This window comes from Thunnus maccoyii, chromosome 10, assembly GCF_910596095.1.
Source record: "Thunnus maccoyii chromosome 10, fThuMac1.1, whole genome shotgun sequence".
NCBI lineage: Eukaryota > Metazoa > Chordata > Actinopteri > Scombriformes > Scombridae > Thunnus > Thunnus maccoyii.
This window is the reverse complement of record NC_056542.1, coordinates 18,178,113-18,204,650: the sequence shown is the minus strand read 5'-3', so window position 1 is coordinate 18,204,650 and position 26,538 is coordinate 18,178,113. Positions and strand designations below refer to the sequence as shown.

At 40.2% G+C, this 26,538-nt stretch overlaps 1 protein-coding gene across 3 annotated transcripts in view; it reads left to right on the top strand.

Moving 5' to 3' along the window:
- The window catches only part of osbpl3b (oxysterol binding protein-like 3b), a 39,849-nt gene extending 13,966 nt beyond the window's left edge, over window positions 1-25,883 (top strand). Inside the window, exons 2-22 of one of the 3 annotated variants that reach the window (XM_042424492.1) lie at window positions 7,985-8,133; window positions 11,846-11,962; window positions 12,685-12,738; window positions 13,165-13,278; window positions 13,530-13,694; window positions 13,890-14,013; window positions 15,021-15,124; window positions 15,423-15,515; window positions 15,603-15,762; window positions 16,423-16,553; window positions 18,591-18,722; window positions 19,452-19,545; window positions 19,693-19,937; window positions 21,519-21,656; window positions 21,789-21,852; window positions 21,968-22,046; window positions 22,163-22,307; window positions 23,662-23,806; window positions 23,911-24,037; window positions 24,691-24,813; window positions 24,988-25,883. In XM_042424492.1, the coding sequence (XP_042280426.1) occupies window positions 8,038-8,133; window positions 11,846-11,962; window positions 12,685-12,738; window positions 13,165-13,278; window positions 13,530-13,694; window positions 13,890-14,013; window positions 15,021-15,124; window positions 15,423-15,515; window positions 15,603-15,762; window positions 16,423-16,553; window positions 18,591-18,722; window positions 19,452-19,545; window positions 19,693-19,937; window positions 21,519-21,656; window positions 21,789-21,852; window positions 21,968-22,046; window positions 22,163-22,307; window positions 23,662-23,806; window positions 23,911-24,037; window positions 24,691-24,813; window positions 24,988-25,084 (2,547 nt within the window). In that variant the 5' untranslated portion in view covers window positions 7,985-8,037 and the 3' untranslated portion in view covers window positions 25,085-25,883. Of the gene's footprint in view, window positions 1-7,984; window positions 8,134-11,845; window positions 11,963-12,684; window positions 12,739-13,164; window positions 13,279-13,529; window positions 13,695-13,889; window positions 14,014-15,020; window positions 15,125-15,422; window positions 15,516-15,602; window positions 15,763-16,422; window positions 16,554-18,584; window positions 18,723-19,451; window positions 19,546-19,692; window positions 19,938-21,518; window positions 21,657-21,788; window positions 21,853-21,967; window positions 22,047-22,162; window positions 22,308-23,661; window positions 23,807-23,873; window positions 24,038-24,690; window positions 24,814-24,987 lie in introns of those variants that run through there. The other 2 variants (XM_042424491.1, XM_042424494.1) reach the window with 2 other exon arrangements.
- The last annotated feature ends 655 nt before the right edge of the window (window positions 25,884-26,538 follow it).

Sequence of the window (26,538 nt, the reverse complement as noted above, 5' to 3'; positions counted from 1 at the left end):
GAAAGGAGTAGTTGATGCATTGAGAAATAAAGACACAACTGGACACACATGATCACACAGGCTTGTCCATGTAAACGTCATGTCCTGAATATGATCATAACCAGGATAAGACTAAAAACCAGGATACTAAAGTTTTAAGCTCCTGCTAGTTACACATATGTCTCCTCCAGTGATGTACTGTTTTTTCACTAAAGCACAGTTGTGGTTGCCACCCACCCACATTTTAGTGGAATATTCAGGGGATGTCTGTCACCTCTCCACACAAACCGTTGAACATTTTGTGCATGAGACACTTTCAAAAGGAACATCTGCATGTATAAGCTTTTCCTTTACATATAACAAAGAGATTAGAGGATAAAGCAAGGCCTGAAAACTTGCCAGTATTCATTTACACAAGTGCTCTACAAATAGACTGAACTTCAGTTTGGCTAATTTTGTCACTCAGAAATTACATTAATATGCAGGGAATCTGAAGGGTTGTATAATGATGCCACCCCCTAAGATATTTCTCTGTACTTTCTTTGTCTTTATCCAGCCCAGAAAATAGGTTATTATGGTTAATCATCTCATTTGAAGATATCACTGTAAAGAAGATGTGTTGAGATGTACTGAATAGTAGAGAATATATGGTAAATTATTTGAAAATTATTCAGTTATTGTCCATTAAACATACTCAATTAAATTAATATTAATTTGACTTTTTCCTGTATCTTTTTTTAACTTATTAATATTAAGATGTTGCTGTTTGTCACTATGTTTATTTTGTCTATACTGCTTGATAGATATTTATTTACAGTAATGCAATACATGAATCACAGTCATTTTTTGTGAAGGTCAGTGCCATTTTTATTGAAAAAGCATAATCAATTCAAACAGCAGTCAGCAGTTTGTCTGCAGCAAACAACAGCTCTTTATTTTTGATTGCTGTTTTTAGTTTTATCTCACTTAGACCCTGACAGGAGAAAAGATGTCTGCCTACAGTACATTACATTATTTCTCCTAATCCCAAAACCTTGCATTTGCTTGGTTGTAAGTGCGTCTTTGTGTGTTCATGTATTCATACATGGAAGGGCGCCTGCGGTAATGACAGCAGAACTTTCCTTGTGGACTGTGTTTATCTTTTTGTCCTCACTGTCACTGTTCATGTGATCCCCTCAGTTTCTTTGATCCAACACGCTGGACAAACACACTCAGCCCTCGCTGCCTGTCAGCATGCCCTTTTTCTGTACCAAGCTGTGGTCTCGGGCACGACTGCTCTGCTCATTAGCTGCCGTTAGACTTCCACTGACTGCCTTTTCGTGTTTGTCCTCACATGATCGTCTCTGATCACTCATGTCTCTCAATCTGTAAATGATAGCGACAACCATAGAGTCGAGTAAAAATCCATACTAACTTGTAACCCTAACCCTTACTGCACAGCTCCTGTTGTAATCTAATACAGTTTTATTGAAATCACTTACTGCATTTTGTCATCGCCATCACTGAGCATGTGCTCTTCAGCGAGAAAGGGTAATTACGGAAGCTCTGACGTCTAATACCGCTGTCACCCTGATGAAAGCCTGAGAAGTGGTGTTGTTGCAGCTGATGAAAGGGTGGCCTGAAGGGTGACAGTGTCACAGACCTGTGCATAACTGGTGTGATCAGTAGAAGTGGATGAATAAATCATAGGAAACGCAGAGGGAGAACTTCGTTAGTTAGATAGATAGATAGCTAGCTAGATAGATAGATAGATAGATAGATAGATAGATAGATAGATAGATAGATAGATAGATGGATGGATGGATGGATGGATGGATGGATGGATGGATGGATGGATGGATGGATGGATGGATGGATGGATGGATGGATGGATGGATGGATGGATGGATGGATGGATGGATGGATGCTGCTGCTGTTAGGGGCCTTGTGTTTGTGTGTCCTCCCACTTTGATCCATTATTCCGACCGTATTTCGGGCACTGTGCTCTGTCTGTAGACTGCGGCCTGTGATCCACACACACAGAGAGGCGGTGTAGTCTTGGCCGAAGGACGGAGGTTTCACATGACCGCAATTATGTCTGTCGAACACGAGAGGCTTTGGCCATTATGCAGCACAAAGCTTGCAGATGCAGGGCAGGTAATGTGATTAACCTTGCTGCTGCTTCAAAGTGGTAGTCAACACATAGCACATCTGATTCAGTCCGAGCTGGGAGGAGACGCTGTTTACATAGTCAACCAGTAGTTTTCACTGATCTAACTCAAGCATAGACCAAAAATAGGGCTGCTGGGTGATAATTTATTGTTTTTCAACTTCAGTATGAGGAGTTGCATATGATCATATCGTATTATTGTTTTTAACAAAATTTATTGTCCAATAAATGATTCATTTTTTTAATTTCATGGCAATTGTAATTGTAAAAACAGAAAAAATGTCATTGAAGTATTTGATTTATATCTTAAGTTTTGCCTGATATTGCATTACAGTAGAATAGAGGTAATTTTAGTTGTTTTTTTTAACCTTTTATTTGTGAGGATTTTCAAATTAAGTTACATTAAGTAAGTGACAAGGAGACATTGAAAAGTAAATAAACAATAATGAGGAAACAAAGGATAAGAACCGCCAGTGACACAGACACACACACACACACACATATATATATATATATATGTGTGTGTGTGTGTGTGTATATTTTAAAAAAGGGGGGGGGGGTCAACAGTCACAGTAATGCCATATGCTCCACTGTACAGCTGTCCATATTATCAAAGAGGTACATGAGCAAAATAGGAGGGTAAAGAGAGTATCATTGGTCCTTCATGTGCTCTAGCACTGGACTCCATATCCTGGAGAAGAGTGTTACCAGAGTTCATAGTTCATATCTCAGTCTTCCACATGCAGGATGTTTATGAGTTCCTTCAGCCAAGTCTCAAACGTGGGAACTAGATCAGACTTCCACAGTTTCAGGATACATCTCTTGGCTATCATCATACCATGAATCAAAGCAATATGTATGTTACAATCCAAATTTTTCAAAGTGTTGGAGTGTCCTAACAGAGCAGTTTCAGGGTCAGGTGTTATAATGATGTCAAAGACAAAGGAAAGCCATTGGAAAATGAGAGACCAAAAGTTGTGTAGTTTGGGGCAAGTCCAGAAGAGATGTGCAAGAGTACCTTCTGCGGCGTTACATCTATTGCATAGTGGAGAGAGGTTAGGGAAAATTTTGTTTAATCTGATTTTCGAATAGTGTAATCTATGAACTACCTTAAAGTGGATCAGTTGGAGTCTAGCGTTTATCGAGCAAGACTTAATGTTAGTTAATATTTAATCCCATGTTTCATTCTCAATCTCAATACCAGGCTCATCTTCCCAGGCTTGTTTAATTTTAGTAGTAGACGAATCCAGAGTACTTGAGAAGTAACAAACCAGCTCTGAGATCAGGTGTTTTATTTCTGGGGGGCCGAGAAGGGATTTGAACAACGCATTATTTTCAGGTGGTAATTGATATGACCTAGTAGCCTGTAGGACATAGTGTCTCAATTGCAGATATCTATAAAACTGAGATTTTGAAAGAGAGAATTTGGACTGCAATTGTTCAAAAGAGCCTAAGTGTCCATCAACATATAAGTCTTTTAAGCTGACAACACCCATACAGCTCCACTCTTTAAAGGCTGTGTCTGTAAGGGAAGGTAAAAAGGCATGGTTCTGCCAAATTGGAGCATGCATCGAGGTATTTGGGAGCACAGAACACTTTCTGATTTGATTCCAGATCTTCTGTGTATTTAACAGAACAAAATGATCCTTCCTATAGACTATGGGTGGTCTTGGGGAAGAGAAGAGGAGAGCAGGGAGAGAAGTATTGTGAGTTAAACGTTTTTCAATAGCCAGCCAAGGAGGCGGAGTGAACCCGTCCCCTCTCTCAAAGCCATACTACCAGTACATCATAACCCTGACATTGGCAGCCCAGTAGTAATGTAAAAAACACGGCAGACCCAGACCCCCACAGTCTCTGGATTTTTGAAGGTGGCTTTTAGAAATCCTATGCGCTTTGTACCCCCAAACAAACAGTATGATAATGGAGTCAAGGAGCTTAAAAAGGATTTAGGGATAAAAACAGGTATGTTTTGAAACAAATCAAAAATCTCAGTAGTGAGACCATCTTGACAACGTTTACACGTCCAATCAAGGATAAAGGCAGTGTTCCCCATTTTTCTATGTTCTCCTTGAGTTTGTTAAATTTTTCTGTGAAATTCAATTTGAAAAGGGAGCTTGGTTTCTTTGATATTTTAATGCCCAGGTATTTCACATAATCAGAGGTTATTTTAAAGTGTGTAGACAACAGAAATTGTGGGTCCAGGTCATGAGCTATAGATATGAGCTCACTCCTCTGCCAGTTAATAGTGTAACTAGAGACCTCCCCAAAAGTATCAGGGGCGGATACAAAAAGGGCCACGTCGTCCACGTATAAGGACATTTTATGATCAACTCCACCTAATGATATAGGTTTAATAAGGACATGCTCCCTCACGTTCTTGCCACAATTGCCAGGGGTTCAATCGCCAATGCGAAGAGGAGCGGCAAGAGGGGACACACCTGCCGCGTTCCCCTCTGCAAAGGAAAGGAGGGTGACCTATCCAGGTTAGTGAGAACGGATGCCACAGGTTGGGCATAAATCATGCACACCCACGAAATAAAGGATGGACCGAGACCAAACTTCTCCAGAACCCTGCAGAGGTATTGCCATTCCACCTGGTCGAAAGCCTTCTCTGCATCTAGACACAGGATGGCTTGTTTAGAAGATTTGTCAAAAGAATAATACATAATGTCCGTAACACGTCTAACATTAAAGAAGGAAAATCGATTTGGAATGAAAACTGTTTGGTCAGTGTGAATGATGGATTCTATGCATTGATTTAACCTTTTTGCAAGTATTTTAGTGAATATCTTAAAGTCTAAGTTGAGCATGGAAATTGGACGATATGATGAAGGCTCAGTTTCATCTCCGTCCGACTTCAACAGGAGCAAGATATTAGCATCATACAAGGTTGGAGGGAGTCTTTCAGATCCTAGTGAGTGGGAAAGCATCCTGTGTAGAATTGAAGTTATCTGATTAGAAAATTTCTTATAAAATTCGACGCCAAAACCATCCGGTCCTGGGTTTTTCCCATTTTGCATTGATCTGATAGAGTCTAATATTTCTGTCGAGGATATTTCAGCATTAAGGGCCTCACGGGAGGTGTCATCCAGTTTCGGTATATTTAGGTTTCTTAACCAATCATCCGCATCACCTGTAGCTTTAGAGCTATAAAGCTCCTCACAATACTCTTTGAAGCGAGAATTTATCAATTGAGGGTCCGTTACGATTACTCCAGAGCGAGATTTTATTTTGTGAATAACCCTGCTGGCCTGTTGCCCCCTGAGCTGGCGAGCTAAAAGTGTATGAGGTTTGTCCCCAAGTTCGAAGTATTGCCTCCTAAGTCGTAGGAGTTGGTCACAAACCTGTCGAGATAAGATCATATTATATTCATATTTAAGATTGAGAATGTTCTGTAATGTTTGAGAGTTTTCTGTGCTTCTATGTAATGTTTCCAACTGTCGTGTTTGAAGGTCTGGCAGCTTCTCAAAGGTTCTTCTGAAAAATGCTGCATCATCAATATTTGGCCCGTAGATGTTCAACAGTGCTACATGAGTAGAATAAAGATGTCCTGTTACAATGATGTATCGACCGTTCGGGTCACACAGTGTGGAGATATGTTTAAAAGGTATATTTCTCCAAATAATGATTGCAACACCACGAGCTTTGCTTGAGAATGTGGATTGAAATATTTGGTCGGCCCAACTGCAACGCAAATGCTTCTGTTCAGATGGTCTAATATGAGTCTCTTGAAGAAATAACATGTCAGCAGCCAGAGAGTTCAGGTGTGCAAAAACCTTAGCACACTTAATTGAATGACCTAGGCCGCGGACGTTCCAGCTGACCAAGTTGATACCCTCAGCCTTGCCTCTAGGTGTCATGAAGTGAAGATGATGTCATATGGACAGTGATATGATGATATATCTGTGACCCGCATCTAACTGCAGATATTGTTGCTTTAGTTGGGTTAGCCTGGTGTCATGGTCACTGCAGGCCGCCTCCACAGTAGAAATCCGAGAGTCGTGTTCAGTCAAGGTGGTCTGAGTAGCTTGTAAGGACACCTCCAGGTTGTTGAACCGGTCTTCCATCTTTTTACTCATGTTGTTTATAGCTGCGAGGATGACGGATGTCTCTGCGTTTGCCTTGGCCACCAGTGGGGTCGGCTCTGGAGCATCCTCATTACCCGCAATGCCAACGCTAGCATTAGCCTCACGTGCTGGGTTTGCAGAGGGTACTTTTTTGGCATTAGACTGCTGTTTCTGGTCTCTCCTGGTAGCCATAAGTGTTCCAACGAAAAATGAACGTAATGCCTGACTTTTTAGCGGGTGAAAGCAGCAGAGAAATGTTATATTGCTTGAATCTCGACGTATCGGACGGGAGCTCTGAGAAAGTGTGTCTACACGGCACACTACAACGTGCACTCTAGCGCCCCCCGTAATTTTACTTGTTGATTAATTGATTAGTCAATTTACAGAAAAAATAATCCACAATAATGTTGATAACAGATTCATCATTTTTAACAAGCAAAAATGTCAAACATTCACCATCTTCTCAAATGTGAGGATTTGCTGCTTTTCTCTGTTTTATAATTCTGTAAATTAAATATGTTTTGGACTGTTGGACAAATCAAGACAATTGACAGTCATCATGGGAACTTTTCATTCTTTTATACATTGTATGGACAAAATATTTATTGATTAGTTGTTAAAATAATTGACAGATTAATTGATGATAATGAAAATAATAATTGTTTGCCTTGAGACTTAATACTTATCTAATCATTAACAGCCTTGTGTCTTAGACAGAATCTCACAGATGGTCACTTAATACAGCACAGCGATAAACTCAGAATTAGAACTCAGTGCCACACTAATAAAACTAAACCAATGAGCTGCTGCTCGTTCCAACGTGGGCCAACATGATTTACACAAACACATCATGCCTGGTTGTTGATCAGCTGTCCATGCTACAGCATGACAAACTGCCAGAATGCATTAGCAAAATGTGGTTTTATGTGCTAATGCTGTGAGCCAGGCACATAATGTTAATTAGTCTGCATGAAGTGTGGCAGTTGGCTGAGGACTGCCATTTTATAAAGAGGTCCAATTATTCTCACACGCTGTTGAAGTGATGATAGTAGATTTCACTGATGATGTCACATCTCACTGCATGTGACACTTGCCTTTTATTCCCCCACTGAGCTGGCTGTGGGTTCAGATCAGCTACTGCTCAGTGTAATTTACTCAAATACAAAGTGCAATTCATTTTCTGTTGCTGACAAACCGATTAATCAGCTGATCATTTAGGCATTGTAAAATGATTTAATTTCTGTGTCATTAGCATGTCTACTTTTGATACTTAAGGACACTTTGCTGTGTTCTTCTGTACTTTCCCATAAGTAAACTTTTAAAGGATTTTTGATTGTATGGGAGTATTTTTACATGTAGTTTTGCTATTTTTGCTCAAGTTAAAGGGCTGAATACATCCTTCTTCCACCGCTTCTGTACATAATACTTGTGGTGGGTACTTACATGCATATGATCCTTAAATGCTGAGAGTCCGTCACTCTCTGTAAGGGTAAGATATGAATTATTTAAACCTGCGGTCTCCTCACTTTCAGACCAATTTATGTCCTCCTGTCTTGTCTGTCAATTTCATTTTCAGATGTTGAGACCTTTTCTGTGGAGCTGTTCTCATTACATGCCATATTTCTTCTACATCAAGATGGAAAAACTAATCACTCATCACAAATAACCTAATGCATTTTTCAGTGAGACAGAGCTGAAAGGCTTTTAGAGGGTTTGCCTATTAAAGCCCTCTTTCTCTCCCCCCTCTCTTCTCATGACCCAATCTCCACTCCGTCTTTTCTCCGTATAGAGGAATGTTCCTGGTACTCCAGCCATAGCCTGCACTGGCCAGTCTGAAGCGAAATGGGCTCAGAAGAGCGCAGCTCAGCCATGTCACAGAAGATCTCCTCCCTGTCACGCAGCAACAGCAGCTCCTCGTCCAAACATGACAGCCGACAGGTAACACACACCAGTCAAAGACACTGTAGGACTTGTCCCACGTCACTAACAAACATTCAACCACTCCATGTGCTGTACCCTGACGAAATAAGTCACCGCCAAGTGATCCTGTTACACTTTCAGATCATTTGCCTGGTATAGCACTTATGTTTGGGAGTAAAGTTTGAACTTTAAGCTTCTCCAATCCTTTTTTTTCTCATTATACAATGTCTGTGTTGCAAATGTAGTCATGGGAGGAAAATGACATGATAATAAATGCCTTAACCACTCAAAGTTTTGCTAATAGATCCTGCTGTTTTCTCAGATGTTCTAGCGAGGCTCCATTTGGCTTTTTATAAATGCAAGCCGGAGGCAACACATCTGAGACTTTCTTAGCATTGTACATCTCAGGCAACAAGGACTGAATGGTGAATGATGCCAACTTTAGAGAGACTTTTTCTAATAGACTTCCTGTCACCGCCTCAGTCTCACACCACCACTTCCTCCAAATGTGGGAGATTTTAGAGTACTCTGAATTGCTAAAATGCAATTTGGCAACGATTCCCTCAAAGGTGTCTCTCTTTCTCTCTCTCTCTCTCTCTCTCATACACACACATACAAATCAGTGAAGATATTATCACCATGAACAAACTGTTGTTGCACTTGCCTTGAGCATTAATCTGTAGGCAGCAGATTCATTAATTTTTCATTACCCACAGCAACTTGAAAGTAATAAAGTTTCACTCCCATTCGGTCCATAGGATATTCACACATCGATGGTTCATCAACTTAGACTAATGGAAAAGGGTAACGCCTGCACACTTACTCTTATCGTACTTGGATAGGATCAAAAAGTGGTCAAGTAGGATCGAAAAATTGTCATCATTAATCTTTTGTGGCTTGGATTAAGTGTACGGGCTTTACCCTTTTTTCATTGATGCTGTTTTCTGATAGCCTTGCACCTACGTGATGTGCGTATAATTACTCTCCTTCAACTCATCAACAAATACGGGGACTGAAGGAGATGTTTTCATAAGCAAATAACCTCTGAACAAATAAATAAATGATTATTCAAACATCTTAATCCTCAATGTGCTTTGACTTATAGTTTCCTAAAAAAAATCCAAGTCAGATGTGTCATATCATGATGTTGTGATTAAACTTAAAAAGTTGCTAATGTTTTGTTTGTTTTATGCTCACTGAACTACAGTGTGTTTTATACTTGACAGAGCATAAATGTGTGGATTTGAGAGGATTTTGACTGAAATTAGAAGATCAGTAAGATTATTTCACCGCTAGGACACTTTTCTGGTGTTCAGTTTTCAGTGTTTCATCAATAGGTGGTCATTTAATTTAAGCAAATATAAAGTAAATATTTCTCAATGAATAGTTCAACATTTGGGGAAGTACGCTTATTCGCGTTCTTGCTGAGAGTTAGATGAGATGGTGATCCCACTTTCATGTCTGCATTCAGCCAGTTAGCTTAGCTTAGCACAAAGACTGAAAACAGGGGGAAACAGCAAACCTGCTCTGTCCAAAAGTGACACAAGCCCCCTACCAGCACCTCTGATGCTCACTAATTAACACACCAATTCACTAACCAACATGTTGTATGTTGTTTGTTTAATCCACACAGAAACCAAAGTGTAAAAGTAACACATTGTGGTTCTATGGGGGGTTATATTATGACTATTTCTTGGATGAGCGCCATAACTTCCTGAAGTCTCAGCTCTGCCTGACAACCTCACAATGCCGGCAAGACTCCAGGAAGTCACTGTGCCCGGCCAAGAAATAGTCCAGCAATTCCTGGTACAACCACAAGTAATGATTTTTACACTTCAGTTTTTGTATGTATTAAACATTTAAACCTAGGTCATAACACATTTGTTGTATAGTGTGTGGTATCATGATCTGGTTTTGGAAGAACATTCATTCTTCAAAGACTCCTTTAACTGTCTTAAAGCTGCAGTAGGATTTACATAATGTTGGACTAGTTTGGAAACATTCTCAATGTACAGTTTTCTAACGCTGAGAGCCATTGCTGTAACCAGGCATGTCTTCTTGTCAGTTACGCCACTGCATTCGCTCTTAAAGTGTCTCTTGACCTTGAAGAATAGTCCTCAGGCAGCGTGTGACAATGACTCACTGTGTGACTGTGTCAGAGGGAGATGTGACGAGTGCTCAGGGAGAATGAAAGAGCAACCCACAAGCCAAGCCCTCTCCATTCCCCCACCCCCTGTGGATATGAGAGTTTATTTTAGACGGCCTCAGCTCCAGCAGTAAGCCTTGTTTCTGATACAGTTTGTTTAGACAGAACAGTTATATACCGGAACAGTCAGGGACACTCAGGGATAACAAACACAGAGTCACCTCAAACCTCTGCCAAGAACCCAGTGTCCCTCTGGATAGCTGCAACATGGCCATAATCTGTACCTCAGTTTTTGTTGTGCTGGCATTAAGTTATGAAGATTAAGTTGTTATCCTTAATTAATGCATTAGCAACAAAAATGTGGTACAAAAATGGTGACAAATGCCCATCATACTTCCAGAGCCCAAGGTGACATCTTGCATTTGCATGTTTTGCCCATTCAGCAGTCCAAGACCCAAATATTCAGCTTTCAATAATATATAACATAGAAACGCAGCAAATCCATGTGTTTGAGAAGCTGTAAACAGGGAATGTTTGGCATTTGTGCTTTATAAATTAATTAAGGGGTAGTTCAACAATTTAGTATAGCACTTGATTTTTAATAATGGGCAAGAGTGTGCCTTTGTGAATTTTTCAAAAAAGTTCAAAATAGAAGCAGCAGAGACTGAGATGTCCTGACTTTAAGTTCCAAAAACACTGCATCCTACATTTCCCACAATGCAACTAAGTAGTGTCTTTCACTGTTTTTTCCCTGCCTGGTAAATGTCTGTGTATTTTCACACTTCATGCTCCTGTTTCTGTTCAAAATTAGTCACCAAACCCAAGAAATGATAACCATGATGAAAAAGGGCGTACTACCCGTCATGATGAGTAAGCTGACATTGATGCATAAAACTGGTGGACTGCCCCTTTAAACGATGCATCTGCTATCAAAATTGTTGACCTTTTTTTTGCTGAATGACTAATTGATTGAGATTTTTCAGCAGTAATATAAACTAAACATGCTATAAACAGAAATGATGCAATATTCTCTGTGATATTACAAAATCCTCTGTTGATATTGTTTATGCTGCCTTCCTGGAAATCTCACCCGCAGAAGTACATGACAGAGCTATCTGGATTAGTCTATGATGAAATATCACCTTAATCTCTGAATTTGCAGGGGATTTGGACTTGAGCGTTCTAATCTCAGTCATGAAATGATTATTGTGAAGAGTGAGATTAGACAGGTAAGCTAATTTTATAAATGGGACCATGAGGTAACAGTAGCCAGTCACCCCACACTGGACACCACACCTCAGAGGAATGTATTTTCCTTTACCCAAAACAAAGACTCCCCAGAGGTAAATACAGCCTCCCACTGCCTAACTGACTGTAATGGAAGAGAGTCTGACCATCTAAACAGCATCAACAGCACAAATTGTAATATTCTTTTGAGTCTGACCTTGACTCTTGAGTGGATGGTTCCTTCAATTCATGTTATAAAACCTCCCTGCAATTTTGATCTGCATGTGTGTGCAAAAAGTGTCTGATAATATCTGCGTCTATTGTCTGAAAGTTCTCATAAATCATCTTTGCCCACAGGACAGCTGGGAAATTGTGGAGGGACTGCGCAAAGGCTTCAGCAACGTTATGGAGCCACAGAAACAGGAGGGCTACATGCTAAAGAGGAGAAAATGGCCCATGAAGGGCTGGCATAAGGTATAATCCAACCGCTGTAAAGTCCTTAAATGACCCAGGTTACATTACGCTTACTCATCTCTTAAAGTGATAGACTTCATGACGTATTTTTAGGTGTCAATTGAATGTCCATTTCCCGGTTTTACCATTACGCCTTCCTGGTTCCTTTTGAAAAAAAAAATCTGCTGACATCACTCATTTGTGTTTTAAACTAATTGAATGAGCTTACGCAGTAGATGATTTCACTCACAGAGGAGTCACATGTGACCTGGGTCGGTGCCTGTTCACACTCTTTCTGAAAGCTTTCACCGGGATGATACAGCCTAGATATCTTGGTGTACCTCTCGGATGCATTAGCTGATGGCCTGCTGCTTAACAGAGCTGTATACATTTAGTATTGACCTACAGTCGGAGCTTCTTTGGTCTTTGTGCTTTCAAGAGTCTGATGCTGATGATGTACTGTAAGAGCTCAAGCACTGAGAATGGCTTTTACGAAGGGAGTGGAGGAGACAGATTGCGACAGGGTGGGGGGAAGAATAATAAAGGCAGACAGATACGAGACAAGACCCTGGGATGACAAAACATCTCACTGCAGAGACATTAACAACATACTGTATATTAACAAGAGGCCGACTATGTCATGATCACAGTCATCAGAGTGACTTCAGACTTGCTGTCAGGGATGTTGCATATCATCCCAGCTGCATCCCTGCATAGCTTATTGTCCTTCTTTCTTTCTACAGAGATACTTTTTCCTAGACAAGGGCATCCTGAAGTATGGCAAGTGCAGTGCTGATGTGAGTACAAAAAACTGCTGTCTGCACAACATATGGGCTTGTCAGTTACAGAATATTACAAGAGACATTTTGTATCTTTTGTAATATTCTTGTTGTACAGCTGGCTGTCTTTCCCAGAATATCTATCTGTGCCTGTAGATACAAAAGGTCCTGATTCCCTCACAGTCTTTTTTATCATCGATAGGAATCACAGGGTGTATTTTACCTGTCACTCTCACATAATTATATATGAGCCATGCAGATACTCCACTTGTCCAACACTTGACAAATAAGAGTTTATTACTGCTGCTTTAAACACACAATATCATGTCTTCTGGTAGTCAGACTTCAAAATAGTGCATTTTAAAACTGAACAGCACCCTGTTGCATTTGTATTAGGTTCAATATATTCACAACATTATGTGTTGACTTTTCCCTGACTTGCAGATTGAGAAGGGGAAGCTTCATGGCTGCATTGATGTGGGTCTCTCTGTCATGGCCATTAAGAAGAAAGCCAAGTGCATCGATCTTGATGCCGAGGAAAACATCTATCACCTGAAGGTAAACCGCAAGGCTAATGAATGTAAGGCATTCCCCCACAGACTTACAGGAAGTGAGGTGAAACATTCAGATTATTCCCTTTTGATTCCTGGAACAGATGCCTACGTTAAAATGACTTTAAAATGACCTTATGTGTTGTGTATGTGGGTGAGGGGGAATTACAGCACCTGTGTGTGTAGTTTTCCACTGACACACCTCCTCCACCTTACTTGTCCTTGTGTTGATTTCTGATTGTGGTATCTGCTCCGCAGATTAAGACACAGGACCTGTTTGATGAATGGGTGTCCAAGCTACGTCATCATCGTGTCTATCGGCAAAATGAAATTGCCATGTACCCTAATGAGAAGTCCTTCTACTATCCCCACTACCCCTCCCCCAACTCCCCTAGCATGGCTGACAGTGCCTCTCTGAGAAAGGTATACCTTTACACTACACAGCACACTGTTAATGGAAACTATGTGCCAGCTCTGCTCTGTTTGAAGAAACTTTCTCTGGTGTATCTGCTCAAAAATATTATTATTTAATCAACAATATTTACTTAAGTCAAAGCTCCCCTACCAAGGAGAGCAAATTGTGTTTGAAATGACCTTTGGGTCTGTTTGCTGTTGCAGTGCATGTCTTTACGCCGACAGTCCACAGTGCATTCTGCAGGAGCCTTTCCTTCAGGCTGTAATAGTCAAGCCAAGGTAGCGGCCTGGCTCCAGTCATCTGATGATATGGACAAGTGCTCCAAAGGTGAGCTGTCCCTTGTGAAACTCAGGAGCATCTGATGCCTGTTAAATATCATTTATGTCACTTCCTCCCGTCTGTCTGTCTGTTGGTTTCTTAGCAAGATGTTAATAATCAGATTTTGGGTTAGATTTGGTGGCCACCTAACCTTAACACCCACCGGTCGAATTTTGGTTAATCTGGAATTTCCACTATGAGAAAGTTTCTACTTTTAGTTAAAGCTGTTCTGCTGCATGATTGTGCTGGTGGATAAGTCAGATGTCTAGAAATTTCCAGTTGGATGCTTATCACTGTTTTCTTAAAAAATCAAACCTGAGAAAAGTCATGAATAAGCTTAAGACTATACAGTGGCTGCAGCTTGAAGCTTGAAGAATTATTAAGTGTGTAAAGGTTGATGCTGTATTTAGAGCCACCCAGCTAAAGATGCCAGTAAGATCTAACCTTGGTGAGTTCAGCTTTTTCATTTGTACATTTTTCTGATGCCTCAGTTCATTTAAAACATCTGTCTGCCTTCTGTCTTATCTGCAAGATAGATAAGGCTGGCTTGGTGTTGTTGTTTATAGAGAAAGGAAGTGACAATGGTGCAGTCAGGGCAGCTGCCAGTTAAGCTGCTGATTAACTGTTGTTCTCAGTTTTCATTCATCAAGATTCGGATGGTTTCCCCAAGCTAAATGAGAAGGTTTAATTTTCTAAACCTGAAAGCTTGGACAATTTACACACCAGCTAGGTGATACATTTTGGAAACAGAGGATTGCCAGATAGTTAGGATTTATTTAGTTGTCTGCTACCTCTTAAAATCTATATTCACTTACATAGAAACATCTGTTTTGCCCACTTTCTCTTCTAAAACACTGTCCTAGCCAGGGCCCAGGAGGGAAAGTGGCCAGTTTTATATGAGCCCAATTTCCTTCAACTTGTTGTCTGTTAAATTAGTTTTGTTTATTTTATTTAATTTTTTGCTTAATCCTTCTCTCTTTCTTTTTGTTTCTACTCATTTTCTCTCCTCTCCACAGACTTGTCAGTCTGTGAGGCCTACCTGCTGGATCTCAACCACCTCCTTCAGAGTATGGAAGTCCTCCATCGGACCTATTCTGCTCCATCTATCCAAGCCCTGCAGGTCAGCATGTTTTTGACTTTTGTGACTTGACTTAACATAATGTATGACATAACATGGAGTGAATTGTCTATCTAATCACATCACTATCTGATCAAAATATGACTCAGAAATTCTGTAACTTGTTTCTTCTTTTATTTTTCTCCACCAGTACTTTTGTTGCCCTCATGACATTCGCAACTAAATATAGAACATATTGCATCTTCTCCGCCAGTTTTGAAACATGTTTTTTTAATGAAAAACCTTTCTTAAAGGCAAAAAACTACTCTTGTGCATCAATAACTTCCTTTATGCTCACTAGGCATCTACATTTGACAGCCCCAAAAAGGAAAAGAGAATTCCAAGGAAATGGCGCTCTAAGAACTACAACAAAGACGTCAAAACTACTCTGCAGGTACACAACATGCCAATGATGTGTGATCATTCTTCATCTTTGTTAGTATAAGTTCTTCCAAGCTCTACTCCTCCTGCTTTACTCAAGGTTCCCAGCTGCATCTCCTCCAGCTCTATCCGCCTCCACGCCTCAAACCCCAACCTCTCCACCGCTGCCCTCGGCAATGACAAAGTCGACCCTGAATGCCTGGATGCGACTTTTGACGTGGCCAAGCTGCAGGAGGATTTCTGCCGTGTTGCCGCTAACTGTGAGTAAAAGAGCTGTTCCTTTTGATTAGCAGTTAGATTTTGGTAAGTATGTCTGACACATTCAGGAATTTTAAGCTGTCTCAGTTTTCATTCAGTAGGATTCTGATGTGCACTGTCAGCATTTCCACTCGCTGTTACTAAGAGATTCTAATTGAAATTTATATTCAGATACCTGATGCTTGACATGGCATGATGAGAATGGATTATGCATTACATTGTGGCATCACGATTCGAACTTTTTCTGTAAAATGGGTTAAAAGTTGCTCTAGGGAACAGCTGATGATTCCGCTGGCATATAAACTGCCAGATTCATGCACATTCAAAATTATGAAGCTGAAGATGTATGATGGCCGTGATCCAGTACAGTGCTACATTGATATTGCCAACACTTTCCAATAATGTAGCTTCCCAAGCACCTATTATGAAGCCCGTGGTAAAATGAATGTCATAAAACGAATAATCGTGGCCTGTTGAGCGATAAGAGATGATCAAAATTTCACACTTGTACATTTTTATTATGAGCATGACATGACAGATTGTCAGGATCGAACTGATGATAAGAGCAACCGTGACTGTATCTACATTGTTCTGAAATGGCTACTAATTGGATTGTAATCACAAGCTTCCCTCTCTCTTTCTCTCGCCTCCCTTTGCTCCAGTGCACGCCACCATGAAGTCCGCCCTCAGTTCACTGACGTCAGAGAAAGAGAGATTAAAACAATGCCTGGACCATGAAACGTGTCCCCCTACCTCACCGCAGGTTGTTGGTTTGAAGAACGCGCTGGCAACGGTATGAGGGATACATTAGCGCACATTAATAAACACAGAAATGTTATCATTCATTAGAGATAGGTTAGGTATTCCACTTCTTTCTTTTTACACTCCTCTCAGATACCATGTCCTCCCACACCACTTGTCAGGCGTGACACATTGTCAAGCCTCTTAGAGGGATTACAAATTGTCGGTGTGATGTCTGCCCACCTGTACATTCAACAGTCATGTTTCCTATGGCTGCTGCCGCCCACCCAGAGGCTTTTTCTATTCTACTATTCTGCACGTTCATTGTCATGCTGGCTTCTCTTTTGACACTTTAGAATTTGTGTGCTCTCTACGCCAACACATTTCTTTGACTTTAAATACCCTGCTGGGTGCTAGCTTTCCACCCCGATTACTCAGCATCTACCTACTCTACCTCACGGAGAGTCGGTAATGGATCATTGATATATTTTTGGCCACGATGGCTTCCTGTTTGAGGTCTACAGTGATAACCGTTAACACATACACATATCCCTAAAGTAGAATATTTGCCACTTGATTTTAAGATCATATAGCTGAGAGAAAACTGTTTTCATAGATAGATAGAAATTGGGACAGTGTTGATTTAGAACAAGGACTTCAGTTCAGTTTTCAGTCTTCAGGACACAATTTGTTGGCTGTGTGCTATAAACAATGTTTACACTGGTATTTTTTCAGGCTTTAGCCCAGAACTCTGAGCTGAGAGAGCGCCTGTGCAAGATTCATGCTGAGTCCCACATCGTAGAGCCCACACTAATAAATGTCACTGCCCCTGTGCAGGTGGGTGTGGGAATGCAGTGACTGTACCCCCCCCCCTCCCACCCACCCCCCATCATGATGATTATTATTATTCCTATCTTTATTTTCATCCCACACAGTCTTGAATTTGCTGCAGAATGAATGAGCTGTCCTTCCCCTCTCATCCAAATTCAACAAATGTTTCTCTCCTCTCACCCCCTCACTCCACGCACTTGGTTTTATAATGATAATAACTACAGAATTTCCTTCAATACACACTTTGAGGGAACACTACCCCCTGAAATAAGTTGCATTTGTCTTCTCATCTATGAGAAAGTGCTTCCTCTTAGTCCTGTCCACTGTCACAGGGCTGAGAGGAAGACCTCTAACTACCTGCCACAGTATCGTCTCATAAAGGAGATGATACTGCTCACTTAATCATATTTGCTGACCACAGAGTGTGAGCTGATCTACTTAATCATGTCCCTGGAAATTTGTTGAATACACAGTGCAAGACTAATGCGCCTCCTCTGAGATTGTCTTCTGGCTAATTAATCAGCCTCAGCGGTAACAAAGGATAGGCGGGCCTGCACACTTCCATTTGTGTTTCTGTGGAAAATTGGTTGCATGTTTGTTTCTTTTTTGCTTTAAGAAAATATATGAATGTTGTGGGTGTATCTTGTTTTATTGTCAACATCAATCTGAATTGGCAATATTGCACAAGAGTGGGTGTGCACACTTGTTACAGCCTTGCCCTTCTGACTGGCTCCTAATAATTGATACAGTAATATATTGGATACAGTCTCTTGCAATAGGTTTGATTCATACAATATATTCTCCTGTGAAACTGGGGAACACTTGTAGCAGTAGTCTTACTTTACACAAATTTGAATGCTGAACTAGATTTGTGGTAGTTCATCATTTGGCCAGTTTCTGGCTGTTTAACATTCATTTGGTGCATAATGTTTCATCTCATCTGCCTACAAATATCTATGAAAATGAAACCATTTCATAATGCAGTGAAGAAATAAAGTATACTGTAGGACTGATTTTAGGGTTATTTATGGCTATCATCTTCTGTAACACTTATACTGTGATGTACTGTATTATAGATGACTGTCTTTCAATATATTGCGTATCAAATTTTTGTATGCCATGGTACTGTCATTACCAACATATTGCGATTGCATCGTGTTGTGAGTTACCCTGTGATTCCCACCTCTCCTGGCTGTGATGATGATGCCCTTTTCTTGCTCTTAATTATAGTTGTGGACATTGTGTCTCCTAGAAACAGGACTCTGTGGATGAATCCCGTCCTCTAGTGCATCAAGTATCCAATGAGAGCAGAGCTTCACTCGCAGAGTCATTGTCCGAGTTCTTTGACGCGCAGGAAGTTCTGTTGTCTGCTAGTTCCTCTGAAAATGAGGTACGTATGAGACCTAAACCGTATTCATCGGCAGATGAAGTGATCTATCTTAGTGATCTGTCTTTTACTCAGAATCAGACAGTGACACAAATTTCGAACAAGCTGCACAAGAATCATTACTGTTAATTTGTCTTGTTTACGACCAAAACCTTAGTGTCTCCGCTATAGTTATTATTTGATAAGAGCTGATAAAAAAAGAGAGAAAAATGAATCCAGACAGTTGGGTCTAAAACAAAATTATCTCTTGAGGTTCTAAATTTATTTATCACCTACCACCTGGGATATCATCAATTCTGTCTCTGCAAAATCTTTGTAACTTTTAAAACTATCTTGACAATTCAGTGTCTTGCAGAGAGAAAAACATGCCTTTTAACTCAACATGACTGGTGGAAGATTAGATGCGTTTATGGGGCATGTCGTAAAACAAGTCTGCCCTCCCTTAGTTCATTCTCTTCTTCCTTTAGTGTTCATGTGGCATGCCTGATCAGATAGCAGCTGGAGCGGAAGCAATGTGAAAATGGAAGTTAATTACTTTAATCTAAAAATACAGCAAGCTGAGGTGCAAATTTGTCACCGTGGTCCAAAGGGACATTCATCTCCTCCGCATTAGATCCTTTGCTGACGTGACAGGATGTTGAAAGAGACCTGCCCAGTCCCTTGCTGCAGGTAGTGTTAAATTTTTTATTTGTTATCTATTAGCTAAAGTTTGGATGTTTTGGTTTTTTTTAGATATCAGAGGATGACTCATACATTAGCGACATTAGCGACAACATTTCCATGGACAACTTCAGTAACGAGACAGAAAGTGAGAGACCAAACTCAGGTAAACTATTGGAAAAACAACTCAACACTTCTATCATGTCGACATACCAGTATTACAGTAATTTTCATATTTGCTGGTTGCATTGACCATACAAAGGGCCCATGAGTGTCCTACCTGACCTCTTATATACAATCTGTCTTCATACAGGCTCTGCTGAAGAAGGCACTGTCCTTTGTCAGCGTAGATCCTGTCTGTCCTCACCCAGCCCCAATAACAGCACCATCAGCCTGTGGAACATCCTCAGGAACAATATAGGCAAAGACCTGTCCAAAGTGGCCATGCCAGTGCAGCTTAATGAGCCACTTAACACCCTGCAGAGACTGTGCGAGGAGCTGGAGTACAGCGAGCTGCTAGACAGGGCTGCTAACACACAGGACCCTTTCGAACGTATGGTGAGTGTTTGTTTGTGTTGTTTAAGTGTGTGGGCAGAGTTTTTTTTTTTTTTACTCAAGTCACATGTTCACTTATAGCACTCAATGGGCCTTCTCTTACAGAAACAGTTGCTGTTGGTGAGACGACATATGCAAAAGTTTTAAGATTTTCAAAAACAGAGGCCGTGTTTGTCCAAATGTATAAGTGGAATTTTTGCAGCTAGAAATGATGAAAGCAAACCATTCTTGACAGCAGGAGCCTGGTTTGAAGTGGAGAGTCCATGCTGTCTGCTCGTTATTTGTCCAAATAAGAGAGAAATGTGTTTTTTCAGGAGTGCTATAAATAAGGAGAAAAAATATTGGCTTGGTTTCCTTCTGATATTAAAATGAATAGTTCAACTTTGGGAAACACACTTATTCACTGTCTTATCTGTCTGTTAAAGATCCCCTCCAGACATGTTTTATGATATATAAAGAGACTCTTCTTGGAAACATACTTTGTGTCTGATATGGGTTTTTTTAATCAAAAAAAGTTAAATGATCTTGTTAACATCTCCTCCTTCTCCCTCATTGAAAAATCCAGAATCTATAAATATGCAAATATTGTTCATTTCAAAAGTTTAACTGCTGGATGCAAGATGTCTCCTACCTCACAGAAAAGTCCATTTTAGTGTATGTTTACTAGAAGTGTTAAGTTTTCACATCACACTAGTGTAAGCTTCATACAGGACCACAATAGGCTAAAGCACGTCTAAAGCTCACTAACACATTATATTTAATCTGTACACACACACAGAACCAGGCTAGCTGTTTGCAAGTTAAGCTAATCACCTGCTCACTCTAGCTTCATATTTAGTACTCAAATATGAGAGAAGTATTGATCATCTAATTCTCAGCAAGAAAGCAAATAGGTGTATTTCCCAAATTGTTGAACAATTTCTTTAACTGCAATTTTAAAGCCAGTAAAGTCCATCAATACAAAAAAAGCATACAGTAGGCTATGTATTACAAGCTTAACCTTACTACTACAGCAGGCCTAGACAGATTTAAGTGATACCAAGCATGATCACCTGTTGCTGGCTGTTGTTCCTGTGAACTCAGGGACCAGCAGACTTCTTCAATCTGTGTCTGTACATTTTAAGCAGAAAAATGGCATCATTCTGTATATTTTACTTTTCCTCACTTTTGCATTGATTTTGGAGTGATGGAGTGAGTGAAATTTGTTCATTTTTGTGTGGGAGGTGCAGAAATACAGCCTGTGGAGTCGCCTAATTATAAATGACAAATGTGCCACATACAGTACATAAATGTGAAATGAAAAGCTGTTGAAGTCTGTGTCAGCCCCAGTCTGTGGCCTCTCATTATGCTGTAGAAGCACAGTAATTATCTGGGCTTATTCAGCTCACAGCAACTTCTGAAGGGACATTGAGACAGAAAGTTACTCTGATCATTACAATAAAATGGAGAGGAAACTAGAGCTGCTGAGAATCAAAATGGGATTTGACACACATGAACCAATATATCCTAATATGACACATTATTTTGTCATAAAAAATCACAATCACAAAGCACTAGTAACATCATCGGTTTCTGTCTGTGTAGGTATACATAGCTACGTTTGTAGTATCAGGTTATGCATCCAGCTACTACCGCACTGGGGGAAAGCCTTTCAACCCTGTCCTGGGAGAGACATACGAATGTGACCGGCCAGATAAAGGCTTTCGATTTATTGCAGAGCAGGTATGAATGAATCCCAGTTCCTGTGCTATCAACAAATCATTATTCCCAGTATTCTAATGATATTACACTGAAAGCAAACGCTGAATCAATTTCGTTTACTAACCTTACATTTATTGCCCTTTACATCATCAGGTCAGCCATCACCCTCCCATCTCAGCTTGCCATGCAGAGTCTAAAAACTTCATCTTCTGGCAAGGTAGTGGAATAAAAAGATCAGTTGGACTCATGCTCAATGTTTATGTAAAGATTTAGGATGAAGATAAGGATGAATGCTAATTTCTTCAATTACTTGTCTTTGATTTATTTTACAGACGTGCGTTGTAAGAACAAGTTCTGGGGGAAGTCGATGGAGATTGTTCCTGTTGGCACCACACATGTAACTCTGCCGGGGTGAGTCTTATTAGCCTCATTCACTCTTTTGACTGGACACCCATTCAAACCAGTGACCATGTGACTATCTACTGGTTTCACATGACAAGGAATGGTGTTTTGATTTCTCTCGGCAGGTTTGGAGACCACTATGAGTGGAACAAGGTGACGTCATGCATCCACAACATTCTCAGTGGACAGCGCTGGATAGAGCACTATGGGGAGATCTCCATCAGAAACTCCAGCAGTGACGTCTGTCAGTGCAAGATCACTTTCATTAAGGTGAGGCAAGTGTGCAAAAATGCTTTTCAGTGCAAAAGCTGCTCAGGTTGAGTAGCTGTGAGCGATGTTGTACCCATACCCATCACCACCAACAACAACTGATTTTCATTCACCCATATATAGAGAAATGAAGGACTGTATGCCTGAGCTACACAGATATCCATTTCCATTTCTCATGACAAATTAATTCTTGATTTTGTAAATGTTACACTTAAGGTTGAACTATATTTTTCTGCAAAATGCTGCAAGGCAAGAAAAGACTCAGTTATTTGTATAGCACCTTTCAAACACAGAGACAACTCAAAGTGTAGTTGCAGTAGATGCCTTCAAGTGAGTGGTAGAGCACTGCATGATTTGACCTTTGACTGTTATAACATTTCCACAACACCAATGTGAAATATCAGGGAGTATCTTGCATTCAAAGAATGATATTTAAATTCACTTTGGGATATAGAGAGGAACAGAAGGTGTAAACAGAAGGTTTGCGCTGTAAACACAAAATAAAAATTCATGTATTATTTACTGAAATGGAGAATATAAATCTAACTTTCTCTTTTCCTTTCATCAACAAACACTGCTGACACTGGACATAATGAGAAGACATATGGCAGCTCAAATAGACCAATCACAGTCACATTTCTGGAGAATTGCACTATTGTGAGACCCGCTACGTAGCTACAAAGCAAAACTTCAGCACAAAGATACCAGAGCACCTCACTGCAGAAGTATTCAGCTATTAGATTTGATATCACACCTGCACACTACCTGCAGTCTTGTATATAAATAGTGTATACTGTACATTGACCATATCTCTCTCTATCTTTCTTCTCTCTATCGATCGCCATATGTTTGTGTTGGTAGACATCCCCCTGTGAAGCCCAGGGGGCTTGAACAAAATAACCTCTAAGAAGAAAAAAATGCATTTTTCCATATATATGTAAGTCACCAACACCCGTAGTAAATGCTGTAGTTCATTCATTAGACCATAAGCCTTCCACACGGATGGAGCTCTTCACCTGCATGCCAACAAGGACCCCTTGCTGTTTTCAGTGTTTGATGTACGTAAGGCCTTACTGAGAGGAGAAGGTTAATTGCTGTAGCGTGTGCCCATTTGAAAGACCTCCTGAAGCTGTGCAGGATGGCAAGTCGAGACATGTCAGAACTCATTATGCATCCTCAGCGCTCATTAAACACACCAACTAAGCAACAAACACAAGGCTGAGGACGGTGTATGCAACAGCAACATCTGCTGATTGCCAGAGAATTATCATGATCTCTTCATTGTCTGTTGACAGGCAGATACTGCTGCTCATTTTGAAGGATACTCTTCTCTAATTGTCAATTCTTTTCTCAGGCCAAATACTGGAATTCAAGTGTGAATGAGGTGGAGGGAACCATCACAGATCAGAAAGGGAAGGTCATCCATAAACTCTTTGGAAAGTGGCACGAAGCAGTTTTCTGTGGAGACCCACCTTCAGCCACGTGCGTCTGGAGAGCCAGTATGACAAGTTTATTTTATGAGAATGCACTGAAAGCCCTTTTACAATTTATGCCTTCTTATTACAGTATCTGATGCAGTGGATGTTGTTTGTGTGCAATGCAGATGCAATGCCTGTAGACCATGAGCAGTATTACGGTTTCACTAAATTTGCTATTGAGCTGAACGAGGTAGAGCCATCCCTGAAACTGCTGCTACCACCCACAGATACCAGACTGCGTGTGGACCAAAGGTGAGAGAAAAAAACATCTGTACTGTATGTATTTACATGCACTTTAATAATGTATGTTAATGTATGTATAATGTTATTATCTGCTTTCTGCAATAATCTGATTTCATAAACGAGAAACACTATTTTTAAATCAGGGTAAAAGAGAAAAGAGAGAGACAAGGTTAAAACTGTTAGATTTCTGTCAGAAGATTGTCTGGCAGATTAGATGTCTGATTTCAAAAACAACACACCTTTGATAATCTGACACTGTGCACCTCAACTATGTGCCCTGACACGCTGTCTCGACACACTCTACAATCAAAGGAGCACAAAAATAGAAACATCAATACTCTTGTTAAGAATAGCAACTGCACTAGTTACTATATTCTCCTTTCCACACACGTTTAGATATCTCAAAGCTAATTTTAGCTCAGATTTATTAAGGTTTGTAACCTGCACACTGCTACTGTAAGGCACCACAGAATGATAAGGCATTTGCAACTTTGCCAACAAAGTAAAAAAAATGACACTGCTTCACATTCTATTTATCTATTGTTGAATTATCTTGCAACAACGAGCAAAACAAAGAAACATCAGTGAGGATTAAATTTGAATGCTGAAGATTAATGTTTTACCATGTTTGCATAATGGATATGTCTGGGTCACACTGGCAGACTGCTGGAGGAGGGGAACTTGGAGGCTGCAGAGGAGCAGAAGCAGAGGATTGAGCAGCTGCAGAGAGAGAGACGGAGAGTCCTGGAGGAGAGCAACGTAACACATCAACCTAAATTCTTCAGGTAGCCTAAATATCCAGATTTATGAGTTTCCCGTGAAAAAAAGTCATTTATGGGAAAGTGAGCGTGTCTTATCCTTTAATAGCTTTATATGCAGCTATCACTGTAACAGCAGATTTTGTCACGAGTGTAATTTCATCAACACACTCACCTCTGGTATTTCCTCTGTCTCTACAGGAAGTCAAAGGATGATACGTGGGTGAGCAACAACACATACTGGGAGCTGAGGAAGGACGTTGGCTTTGGCCACATAGATTTTCCAACACTGTGGTGACCTGAATTGCGGATCACACACACATTTCGACCTGCACAGCCTCCTACTGTGATCCAGGCTGGTTCTGGTGATGCCTGTATTCCAGTCTTACCATCCACATTCAATACTGGTCTTCTTTATTATAGCTCATCAAAGTTATTGCCTTAATAGCAAGTGCTTATCTAAGTTGTGTAAACATGTTTATGCAAGCATATTATGAGAATGTTTCAATTTAGGCAATTTTTGTCCATATTTTCACCTGTTTATGTTACACTGTACAACTTAAACTGAGAAATGGGAAACTACATGGTATAAAGGATAAAAATCCTTTTCATAACTAGTCTATGCTAGTTTAAAAAGAACTGAAGAACTGGTCACTTTAGCTGCCGTCTTATCATGAACATTCTCTACCTCTGAGATAAACTAGCCTTGATATGCCATTGATTAAGTGTACACATCCGATATTTATTCTGCACCTGCCTGATGCCTTACTGGTTGTACTCATATTAATTAATTTATTTTTTTGTTGCATCTGTTTTAAAAAAAAAAAAGGTATGTTTTGTAAGGAATTCTTAAGAACAAATGAGAATTGTTCACATGATCCTTACTGAACCTTTCTTTGTGTCTCATAATGGTAATTACTGCTTTTTGCTATGACTACGTGAACAACTGTGTAACTATGAGCAGCAGTAGCAAATGTCAAATCCATCCATTTTTCACTTTATCCAATGCACCATTGTCTACCTTGGTCATGGGCTTTGGGACCTGAGTGTCCAAACTATGCTCCATGAGCTCAAATAAAAACTCTGATGCTTTCTTCTTATGGAGTCATTTGTGGCTGTATGTTCAAAACACTGATAGTGATTTCCGCTTACCCTAAATGCTGACTTGTCAGACTGACAGCTGTGTTGTAAATGTTGGTCTAATGTACCAACAGGAAAAAAGAAAAAAACTAAGTCAGCAGTTTTAAGTTTCAAATGTCTAAAGAGGAGGAAGTTATGACACCAGAGCAGCTCCATTCTTCTTGTCAGCACTGTCATTCTGTTTACTGTAGAATATGTGAACCAGAATCATTGAGAAATCCTCATTCATGCCCCCTGTAGATAAACTTTGGAAATAAAAAATCCAAAACACTTCTCTCTTTTTCCTGAGCCTGGATGAACCTGATGGAGACCACAAGCTGAAACGTGTTGGTCTAACAATAAAGTTGTTCTATATACTGCGAGTGTTGCTGGAGTTTTGACCTCTTTAGACTTCTTTCCCTTCTCCGTGCACCTTGGAAGTAGGTTAAGTTGTGCCAGAAACCCCTACTCTGCAACCAGAACCGTTGGATTTTGTAATATCCCATAAAAGCTGGAAGATGTCTATCTGAGTAGGTCATGAAAGGTGTTTGACTCTAGTATTTGACTCTCGCTTGTTCCACAACTGTGCACATTCATTATCTGATAGAATAATTCTGCATGGTGAATTGCACT